Genomic DNA, 10,951 nt, shown 5'->3' on the forward strand with positions numbered 1-10,951 from the left:
TTCTCTATACAACAAACAAATTACTGACCACCCACCTGGTAAGATTAATTTATTCCTAGTCACAAAAAAAAAAAAAAAAAAAGATTAACTTGGAATGGAACCTTTACGTGTCATGAAGGAGCAGACCGGGCCGGGCACGGAACCGTTTTTATATAATATGGGCTTTTCACTGAAGGGTCTTGTAAACATTAAGTGCAGACGAATGGTTTGGGCTGATTCTTGCTGGCTGGCTGGCTGGCTTTATAACCTTAGCAGTTAGCACCACCGTAGCGTATGCTATGCATGCTCCGCGTGTGTCCAAAATAGCTGAGGACGAGGTGGACAACAATAACATCCTACTGTTTCGAATCTACTGAGCAGGAAAAAAAACAAATCTAATTATTTATTTCACACGTGAAAGGAAAAAAGTGATTAAAGAAACAAATAAAATCAATCACGTGCGTCGCATGTTAGCACTTAACAGAGACGAAATCCAGATAACGCCACAATCCCAAACTCCCACCCAATCAAAATCCTCCACGTGTCCCCAAGAACCTCATCATCATCTCCTAGCTCTCCGACAACTGGATGGCGACCGTCGCCCACTCTCACTTGCAAAGCTGACTCCCTTTTTGCCCCCACAAACCACCCTTGGCTTTTCTCCTCTCTTTTTTGCCACTGATCGATCGATCGATCGAGCACCAGATTCACCTCCTCTTCTTCTTCTTCTTCTTCCTTCCCAACCTCTTCAATGAACTCCAAGCGCCGCCTCAGGATTCCTAAATCTAGGACCACCACGCCCAAGAAACAGAAGTTCCTCAGCCTCCGCCGGCAGTTTCCGCCGTGCCGAGATAACAAGCCCGGAATGTCCACTCCAATGCGGCGGCAGGCTCCCGCCGAGTCTGCTACCAAAGTTGAATCTCACCAGCCCGAACCGCAGAATTTAATGGATAATCAGGAGCCGGAGAACGTTGCCTATTTCTTCTCAGCCGCGGACGGCGGCGCTACTTCCCTCACCGGACTCCTGGACAGCGCTGCCGAATCTAATTCCTCATACGTCACCACTGGTAGCTCCAGGTTAAGGCTTAAGGATTCGTACATGTTTTCGATTCATTATTTTAGTTGAACACTTCAAAGCAACAGTAGTGCCGAGTGTGCTCAGCAAGTATAATAGTATAGAACAGCTGCTTAATTACGATGTTTTTCTCCGATCATGTTTCTTCTATCAGGCAGGATGATTTGTCCCCGTCGGCGTCGCTAACATACGCCAACAGGATTCAGGATAGAGAGGAGCGGGCGGCGCTTGTGCGAAACGCGCTGAGGAGCAGAGAGAGGGAATCGAGCGAGGAGAAATGGGTTTGCTACTCGGAGGTTGTGGAGAGGAAGGTGAAGGAGGAGGAGGTCAGCAGTTCCGTGGTGGATCTATGGCGGCCTGGTGAGGATCACGCGCCGCTGTCGCTGAAGCTGGATTATGAAGACGTGGTCAAAGCTTGGTCCGGCAGAGGGTCTCTGTATGTGAGCCATGCTGAAACTTGGCAGATTGTTCCGGACGTCACCGATGACACAATGTTCTTTTCTAGTCACGTAAGATTTTGACTTTTCGCATTCTTCACTTCATCTATAGCTTATTATTTGCATGCCCTCCCTCCTTCACTTGGATTAAATCCCATTAATGTCTTTAGATGGAGTAGTAGCGGTTGTAGCTTTGGTTAATTAGATCATGCGAGAGACAAGACAACGGTATTAAAGTAATAGTATAATCATTCATCTCTTGGGGAGGGGGGTTGAGCAGGACTGGAGATATCAGAGTGAGAGTGGGGACAATAATGGAAGGTGAATAATTAATTGTGAAGTGGGGTTGGGGTTGGGGGCAATGGCAATACATTGATTGAATATTGATTTGATCTGATGTGCTGGCATTTAACTGCAAACAGTAACATGGGCCCCCTGCAGCTTGCCCTGCACTGCCTGGCCCTGCCTTTAATGAATCAAATGCACTTTTTGACTACTACTAATATGGAGTATTTTTTCTTGTGTCAATGACCAACCCCCCTGTGGGCTGTGTGTGTGTGTGTGTCCCAGCCAAACCTACCTGTGACTCCTCCACCAAACAGTTGTCTGATCTGCTTTGGCGAAAGATTTCTCTTTCTCGTGTGGTGTAATTAATTAGTAATTATTAATGGAGTGTAGTGTTGTGTTGTGGTGCAGGGAGGGATGGGAGGTTGTGAGGTGGGGTGGTGGGCAGTTCCAGAAATGATGATGGAGGATGGTGGTGAAGAGATGAAGATGGGGGTGGGGATGGGGATGGCGGGGCAAAGGGAGGCCAGCTTGTTGAGGTATAAGGCCAAGAGGCAGAACAGGCTTTTCTCCAAGAAGATACGCTACCAAGTCAGGAAACTCAACGCTGAGAAACGACCCCGTATCAAGGTAACCAACCCTTATTACCCCATGTCACTGCATGCCATATCATATGCCATTTGGTTACAAAAATTGGTGAGTAACATTATTATTATTATTATTATTATATTTATATTGGCTTGCAGGGTAGGTTTGTGAAGAGGGGCTGACTTTGACTTTGACTCTGACTCTGAACACTGTATTCGGATGTTGAAACCCTAGCTCACTTCACTTGAGTACATGAATTAATAGTATTTCATTGTTTGTCGTCTAGTTGTAAATGATTTTCAAGAATAATTAAGATACGAGAGATCCAATTAAGTTTACCTATAGATAGATTCCCAGCTTGTAATTAAAGATCTTGGCAATGGGAGTGGGAATGGGAACGGCAATATGGCAACCGTATATACATATACACGAAGACAGCACAGCACAGCACAGCTACATGGATTTGATTCTGTTGTGACGACTGACATGGTTATATATTACGAACTTTTTGTGATATATGTATATACCTGCTCTGCTCTACTGTTGCATACATTACAACAGGCCGATAGGTGGGGGCAAATTACATTGATCCATCCGATTAGTCCCAGTGGAGAAATCTACCCTTTCCTTCCTATGTATGGGAGCTACTATAACACAAAATTGATCAACATATTTTATCTTTACCCTCCACATAATTTTCAAGTTAGTAAGGCAAACAAATCTAGTTTCAAAATGATAGTGTGTGAATTTGAAAAATGAAATGTGCATTATATTATATTAATAGCTCTATTGAGTATAGTAGTTACTAGTATTTGTTTTTGTTACTTGTGTGTATAATAATTGAATGCCTCAACATATATGGAACCACAAGGCCAAGTAATTTGAGAAACTTTCCAGTAAAGCAGCCAGCCCATTAATTTGATCTGGGTGGGTAGTAGTACTTGGTCAACCAATTAGAACTTACATTTAATTGTATGCATGTATCATGTGGTGAGCAAATGGACTGTACTATTATTGCATATACATAATTTATATTTTGGCAAAAAAAACAAAACTCAACAACAGTAGTCAAAACTGCTGATAACATAGTAATAATTCCAGAGTCATAACTTGGACGTACATGCATATATATACATACATCTTTGCATTTAGTAAGCCCCAACCGACAAACTAATGGACGACGACGTATGTAATTAGTTACCACACCCAAACACCAAACTGGGTTGGTATATATATTATGTGTATACATACATACATACATACATACATATATATATATATAATTTGATATATATTGAGAACGTTAATTAGTAATGGTGGTATGATCGGTCAGCAATGGCAGTACGTACGGTACCCAATTAAGGCCAACTTGGTACATAACGAGTTTTATACTATATGTATACGAAGAGATTAGAGTTAAGAGGTTTGGGGTAGGGGTAGGGGTAGGGGTGGGTACTGCTGCTGCTGCAGGTAGTTTAATTAATTAGGTAGAGAGTGATAGCGGAGGGCAAAGTGGGTCATGGGGTGGAGGTTCGGGTTCGGGTCTGGGTTTGGGTTGCGGTGGGGATCCATCTCGAGCATGAGAAGCTTGTCCTTGTCCTTAACCCCAACCATGTGCAGGTGTTCATCGTCTTCCCTTTCCTTCCCTCTGTACAACACCCTCTGCTCTTTCGCCTCCACATTTGTCACCAACGACAGCACCATCTTCACCTCCCCTTCAATTCATCACTAGCTGGTTAATTAGTATTAATATTAATTAATTTGGATCATATCAGATTCAATTATTGATCCTGAGGTCACTTGATGAAATTAAATGCTGCTGTAAATATTATATATACAAGAATTAATGCTATATAGTACTATATATATATGATGAGTAAGTTACTGTTTGGTGTTGCTGCTGCATACCGAATGTACAAGTTGGGTGGATTGTTATATCGTGATGCCTGCAGTGATGATGAGAGACCGTAGAAACCCTAATTTTGATCACCTCCTCTTCTCCTTTTTGGTCGTTTTTTCTGTGATCTCTTTTCTGAACCAGCATCCCTCCCGGCCTCAGCTCCCACTTGATCTCGCCCGCGGTGGTGGCCGTGGCAGTTCCTCCTCCTCCTCCTCCTCCTCCTCCCTTGGAGCTGCTTCGAGAAAACCTCTTGGGCCTTAACCTGATCATTATGTGAAACCCTTTAATTTGATCGTCTCTGATGAATGGATGAATGTGTGTGTGTGTGTGTGTGTGTATATAATATGACTGATCAGTAATATCTATATATCTATATATATGTATGTGTGTGCCGAATGAAGGGGATGACATGAGAGAAGAAAGGGTCTGTGGCCGGGCATTGATATAGACATAGATAGATATAGCGCTGCTGCAACAATAAGTAAACTAATTGGGTTAATTATATGTGGACAAAACATCCCACCTATTCGATACAGATGCCTAAGTCTAATAGAGTATTTATTTAATTTGGATGGATATTTGAGATTGTGACACGTCGGATGAATGTGTTTATTCTGCGGGCACATGAATATCTACATAATTACGGTCATACATGTATCATTGCAGAATCAACGGGCACCAAAACATTATAGTATTGTTATATATAGATCTATCTGTTCTAGCAAATTAATTACTTGAAGCTTTCTTTTCGTTACTGTCTCAAGAAAATTGTTTCTTCCTAGTTTTTGGTTTTTATAATTAATGGGTTTTGAAATTATTCCTGCACAAACTAATTATAATGTTCTTCAATTTGTCCTTAGTCGTGATTTTGGGCATATATATTAATTATGTAGCCATGTGCAAGATTAGTCACCCCTAGCTTGTATTTCATTAATGATATAACTTATTATATATATACATGTAATGTAAGCATAACCTTCCTTGTTAATTAATTACTTAAGCATGAAATTCGGAGACAATCAAGACAATCCAGCTTTGTATTAAAGCAACAACATTTTATTTGGATAGTAAGTATTTGAATTTCCACTGAGAGTGACTAACTGCCCGAAATTAATATTAACTAATTAATTACTAGTAAATACCATTTATTAATTGAATTACGATTCTATCCCTAGCTAGTGTCCTATTCGTTGAATAATTTGGCGAAGATATTAGTGCATCATCATCGTCATCATATATATATACACGTTGCAGCATGTCAATTGTCACGTAAATCATTTTCATCAATTAATGAGAAGCCCTCTTGATATCAAACAACCAATGTGTGTTATCACTTACGAATCATAATATACACTGATACCACTCGGACCATATAAATTACTATATCTCTAGATCTATCTGAATTTAAATTAATTGCTGACATGCACATGATTAATTGAGGTAAATCACGTATCATAAAATTGGCCTTCATTTGCGGATGTATCATGGGCTGAGTCACATATTAAGTATGCCATTTTAATTCAATGATCAATTTAAATAAAAATATCACAACCTAGTGTCCTTTAATTTAGAAAATTAGGTGCTTATAATGAATAATATAATTAATGTGAATATGCATGATCCGGTCCAGCTTCAATTATTAAGGTAAGCCAGCACACGGAGAAGTCACGTGTTTAATGCGGGCAAGTGCAACCAAAGCCACTGTGTGAATGCATCAGTGATGCACACAATGATCAATAATATGTGAATCTGTATAAATCACTAGAGATTCATATTCTGATATGTCTGCCAATTAATTCAATTCTCGTATGTTATGTAATCGATGATATCGATTTACGGGAGATTCTTGCCATGTTGGAAGGTATTGGTTGGATTGGGATTATTCTTTGGAATCAAATATGTACGGAAGTAGATGCTTAGTATTTAGTATTAACTTGTTTGATTTAGAAAACAAAAATAAAAGCTGTTGAGTTGGGTCTCGTCTCGCGTCGTGTCGTCTTGTCTCGTGGCTTTTATTGGGCAACAAGCAGAGCGGGAAAACTCAATAATCATAGAGTGCTGGATGAAGACACGCTCTTTAATAGAGTAACAATCTTTTGAGATATTTTATGTATATATTATGATTATGATTGTAGATAAAATATTATTTGAGTGTATCCAAATCTATTTGTGGCTCTGCACCGCCATTGCTGTCCCTAATCTATTCCTGCCAGCAGATCAGAGAGAGATTTGCTTGCTCCAGTGGGAATCATGCCGACGAAAGAGCAAGTCAAGTACCCTCAAGGATGGGAGTTGAGTTGTTGATTGAACCAACAACTTCTTCAGGGAAGAAGATGAGAGAAGCTGAGCAGGGCAGGGCTTGGTCCACACGATGATAAAAAGAAAATGTGAGGCTTTATGGCCGGCCTATATTCAAAGGAGCCCATGCATATTTGACCTGTGCTCTACTGTACTGTACTACAAGAAAAAGGAAATTTCAAAGGAATTGTTATTTGACCAGGGACATGCTGATATATAGGAATCTAATTGCTAAATGGAAGAAGCCTGGTTGGTTATGCTGCTTAAGGACAGGTGCATGCAACCACCAGTCCCCAAGCATCTTCCAGAAGAGAATGTGTACATTGCCGCTGTGCTAGTGGAGATTTAGTAGTCACTCCTCCATATCCACTTCAACTGCACTTAATGTCTCCGAGGGAGGGAGGTCGATGTTTTGTTTAGTATTATACCTTAATTTCTTCAAGGTCGATGTTTTGTTTAGTATTATGAACTCTTGCATTGCATGCAAACTATTAGCCTCTCAATGGTTGCCTGCTGCTTGGAGTCGAAATTTACATTTGCCATGAGTAAGAAATTTCTATTACGTTGTTATGGTGCTGTGCTGTGTTGAGTTGTTGTTGTATATATATAGAAAACATCCCAACATAATCAATTGATATCTCTCTTGTCCAAGCAGATGCCTTAATTTATCCTTAACAATTGGTTTTGTGGAATGAAATTTGGAGTTGCTCGAGCCAAACCCACCAAGCTAGCTCAGCTCAGCTCAGTTAATTCTGATAAATAATTTGAATAATGATGGCTAGGCAGGGGGCTCTGGCGACAATAACAAGGATGCAGTCATGTGGTTAGGAGAAAACCCAAGAGTTGGCATGGAGGACCAAACATCCGATCCATGAATTGGCTATGGCTGAGCTGTGGACTTGCTTGTTGGCTGGGATGATATGTTTTGTGGCTTGAAAGAAGGGAACCATGTTATGTCACAGGCTTCAAACAAGGCAGCAGCAGAGATTGGAACTCTGTCCTGGAGGGATAAGAGAAGCAAAGAAATTTGGGAGGGGAGGAGGCAGAGTGGGGTGTTGAATATGAATAGGTTATAATAAGACACCACCAACACATAAAGCAAAGCAAAGCAAATCATCCGCAGTTCAATTTGAACTCTTGCATAACAGAAACGCTCTGCTCTTGTCACAAACAAGTACATAATAAAATTCTAAACAGAAAGGGAGGGAATTCATAATCTGTGTTTAGATGCTGAGTGTAATATAGTAACGAACTGAACGAATGGTAGATGCGGAAGCTTGCTCATCTCATCTTCTATTCGTTCTTCCTCGAGTCCTTGAGCTGCCCTCTCTTCCTAATCTTAAGACAGAATCCCAGCCGCCAAGCATCAACCACTGATTCAGGCAACGAGTTTGCCAGAGCCCACAGAAGCGTGTGAGGCCAATAAGGAGTGCATCGAGGCTCATACCCGATCCAGCGCAGAGCTGCACGTGCATATCCATCCGTTGATGGCACAAAGAAGGAAGACCTTCTGATTGACGCCATTTTTGTTGCGACATACAAAGGTACCTACCAACAAAGAAAGACGTCTCCTATTATAATTGGAAGCGATGGATAAAGAAACAAAACATCTATGTATGATAATGGAAATCAAGGATCAATGCCGTCCGTCCAGTCCATATGGTTTAGGAGCAACAATATAAGGTTCTTCTACAACACTTAGGACAGCTACCATACACATGATAAAAGTATTAATGCATCTAACAGAGACTCACCATCAATGAAGCATCAGATCTCTTATGTTCAAAGTGCTAAAAGATGCATAAGATCAATGTACAATGCAGTCCATACATGTGGTTATTGGTTAAGGACCAACACTTAAAAAATTTCTTCTCTATCACAATGCAGCAAGACACATAACAGGGCAGCAGATAGAACTTGATTAAAGCATACAATACAAATACTCGTAGAAAAAGAAGCTATGTAGAGGAAAATGCAAAACCTGGCACTGCACATCAATCCCACTCTTCTTGTACTCCACGTAGAGACACCTTGAGAACTGATCAATATACCTGAAAGGCACAAAGAGTCAAGCCTGCCATCGATGGTAAAGAAGATTCTGCACAAAGTAAGAGGTGGGCACTAACGCTTTGGTAGCAGCATAAACAGAGTAGAGTGGATCGGCAGGGATGACAATAGCAGCCCCAGAGCCGATATTGACAATAGCCCCCTTTTTCCTTTTCAGCATCCCTGGCAAAACAGCACGAGTAACCTGCGTAGTCCCGACGACATTCACCTTAATCAGATCATTCAGCAGCTTCTCATCCACCTCATGCAAGAATCTGGCATACGGATACGAAACCCCAACGTTGTTAATCAGCAGCCCAACGTCCAACCCTTCAATAGCCTCCTTGATCCTCGAAACGCCCTCGTCCAGATCTCCCGAGAAGTCCACCACCACATTCTTGATCTGGACGGACCCAGATTTGGATTTGATGGAATCCGAGACCTCCTTCAGCTTATCCGGGTTTCGCCCGACTAGGACCAAGTTGAGCCCTTTCTTCGCAAGCTGGAAAGCGAAGGCTTTCCCGATGCCGTCGGTGGGTCCGGTAATCAGAGCCCAAGACCCGTATTTCTTGAGGTTTTTGCCGGGTCGGAGGAAATTCACGTACACCCATCGGAGAAATACAAGTAGGAATTTGGCGATGAGAAAGACGCCGATGGAGAAGAGGAAGAGAAGCCAGGTGGGCTGAGATTTGAGATGCTCGAGAGTACACTCCTCCGCCATGAGTGCGCGAGTCGAGGCGATGATTCCCAAAATCAGTTGTGAAACACAGGGTTTATATAACAATTAACAGGACAAGAATAAATACCGTCTATGCATTCGTTTCAATGGCGTGAATTTAATTAAATTTTTTTAATAATACTAGTAAAAATAGATATAAATCAAAAAGTTGTATAGATTAGAGAAAAAGGAGAAATAAGAATAATAAAATAGAAAATGTGTAGTTTCCTATGCTATGTTGTATATGTATGGAATAGAAAATGGTTGGTTCATCAAGTTAGGCGGAATTAATATTGTAATTAAGTTTAAAGAAGATAATTTAGTTGATGTTGACACGCATACACATACACATACACATAGACATACCGATACATGTATCATGTATATCATTTCATAATTCATAAACATTCACAGAATAGAATAGAATAGAATAGAATAGGGTAACCTAATAACAACGAACATTGATAATTATTATAGCAAGGGTGGCAGTGGGTGGTGAGCAGTTGGCTGCTGCATTTATTGGGACCTTCAATTTAGTATTGGGTGGATGGGGAATTCAACATTATTATTATTATTATTTTTAATGTATATATTTAATGATATGGATCATAAAGTTGGTTGTCAGTATTAAGTTAGTTGAACCAACATGGTTTGAACACACATACATACATACATACAGTTTGCAAGCAAGCAAGGCGTACGTATACCAGATATATCGATATGTGTTTACTGTTTACATATTGATGAGAGGAGAGGAGAGGAGAGGCCTTACCCTTATATTGGGAAGTCAACTGTCAGCGAGTCGAGTCAAACTCGTATTGGATCACGTCACATACATGATAAGTGTGTGGATGGATGATGATCGTTGATACCTCTCCACTCCCCTCCCTGCACAATGCAGTACGACCACAACTGCAAGTTATACATACATACATACATGACAGACAGCGTGTACTGTAGGAGTAGTAGTAGTATGTAAAAGATCTGCAGCTGCATTGGATTGCATATTTGCATTGCAATGCTGCCCGTGACTGACTCACTGCCACTGTCACTGTGCCCTTTTACTCGAAATTCATTGGAAAGTACTGGGTATCACACGCACCCCTTCCCCTTCCCCTTCCCTGTATGTTTTCTCGTTCCGATCAACCACACAAACCATCTTATTATATGTATACTTTATTTAATGACCGATTGCCATCAATTAATATATAGAGATTAGATTAAATTCAGATTCAAATTAAAATTAAAATTAGAATGGAGACCGATGGATATATGTTAAAAATTGGGTTTTCACCTCTAAGCCCGTATTGATTCCAAGTTATGGGTTTGACCCAACTTCTGTTTGAAGTTGAACCCACATATATATATATATATATATACCTAGTTCTATATATTAGATTAACTATTCAGCATCTCCGCAGTCACTTATTCTCTCACTCACCTCCGTTCACCGTGCACATCACCACCGCCTTCACCATCATCCATACAGATCCATTCACACACACAACACTACATCACCATCTTCACCATCATCTATGCAGATCCATTCACACACAGAGCATTACATCACTGTGGTTGTTTCACTTCACTTTGTCTACGTCTCTTTCGCTCTCAAATCGATCTCC

The 10,951-nt window shown here is 40.8% G+C and overlaps 3 protein-coding genes across 3 annotated transcripts; 1 reads left to right on the forward strand and 2 right to left on the reverse strand.

Annotated features, from left to right (window-relative positions):
• Nucleotides 1–584: 584 nt before the first annotated feature.
• LOC127244576 (uncharacterized) lies at nucleotides 585–3,032 on the forward strand. Its single transcript, XM_051265151.1, has 4 exons — nucleotides 585–1,056; nucleotides 1,209–1,563; nucleotides 2,188–2,406; nucleotides 2,523–3,032. The coding sequence occupies exons 1-4, from the start codon at nucleotides 731–733 to the stop codon at nucleotides 2,544–2,546; spliced, it is 924 nt and encodes a 307-aa protein (XP_051121108.1). The 5' UTR covers nucleotides 585–730; the 3' UTR covers nucleotides 2,547–3,032.
• Nucleotides 3,033–3,380: 348 nt separating this feature from the next.
• LOC127244397 (BAG family molecular chaperone regulator 4-like) lies at nucleotides 3,381–4,718 on the reverse strand. Its single transcript, XM_051264922.1, has 2 exons — nucleotides 4,273–4,718; nucleotides 3,381–4,079 (listed from the first exon to the last, which is right to left on the reverse strand). The coding sequence occupies exons 1-2, from the start codon at nucleotides 4,673–4,675 to the stop codon at nucleotides 3,844–3,846; spliced, it is 639 nt and encodes a 212-aa protein (XP_051120879.1). The 5' UTR covers nucleotides 4,676–4,718; the 3' UTR covers nucleotides 3,381–3,843.
• Nucleotides 4,719–7,663: 2,945 nt separating this feature from the next.
• LOC127244508 (very-long-chain 3-oxoacyl-CoA reductase 1) lies at nucleotides 7,664–9,518 on the reverse strand. The gene is made up of 3 exons (XM_051265052.1): nucleotides 8,689–9,518; nucleotides 8,544–8,613; nucleotides 7,664–8,110 (listed from the first exon to the last, which is right to left on the reverse strand). The coding sequence occupies exons 1-3, from the start codon at nucleotides 9,327–9,329 to the stop codon at nucleotides 7,856–7,858; spliced, it is 966 nt and encodes a 321-aa protein (XP_051121009.1). The 5' UTR covers nucleotides 9,330–9,518; the 3' UTR covers nucleotides 7,664–7,855.
• Between the last annotated feature and the right edge of the window lie 1,433 nt (nucleotides 9,519–10,951).

This window comes from Andrographis paniculata, unplaced genomic scaffold, assembly GCF_009805555.1.
Source record: "Andrographis paniculata isolate CXL003 unplaced genomic scaffold, ASM980555v1 Contig19END, whole genome shotgun sequence".
Classification (NCBI taxonomy): Eukaryota; Viridiplantae; Streptophyta; class Magnoliopsida; order Lamiales; family Acanthaceae; genus Andrographis; species Andrographis paniculata.

Excerpts from the sequence above, each read along its gene's own strand:
- LOC127244576 (XM_051265151.1), top strand. The coding sequence starts at position 731 with ATGAACTCCAAGCGCCGCCTCAGGATTCCTAAATCTAGGACCACCACG. Across the intron at positions 1,057-1,208 it reads GTCACCACTGGTAGCTCCAG|GCAGGATGATTTGTCCCCGT; the intron begins GTTAAGGCTTAA and ends TTCTTCTATCAG. Across the intron at positions 1,564-2,187 it reads CAATGTTCTTTTCTAGTCAC|GGAGGGATGGGAGGTTGTGA; the intron begins GTAAGATTTTGA and ends GTTGTGGTGCAG.
- LOC127244508 (XM_051265052.1), bottom strand. The coding sequence starts at position 9,329 with ATGGCGGAGGAGTGTACTCTCGAGCATCTCAAATCTCAGCCCACCTGG. Across the intron at positions 8,614-8,688 it reads GTTTATGCTGCTACCAAAGC|GTATATTGATCAGTTCTCAA; the intron begins GTTAGTGCCCAC and ends TGTGCCTTTCAG. Across the intron at positions 8,111-8,543 it reads GGATTGATGTGCAGTGCCAG|GTACCTTTGTATGTCGCAAC; the intron begins GTTTTGCATTTT and ends CTTTGTTGGTAG.
- LOC127244397 (XM_051264922.1), bottom strand. The coding sequence starts at position 4,675 with ATGTCATCCCCTTCATTCGGCACACACATACATATATATAGATATATA. Across the intron at positions 4,080-4,272 it reads CCACCCAACTTGTACATTCG|GGGAGGTGAAGATGGTGCTG; the intron begins GTATGCAGCAGC and ends GATGAATTGAAG.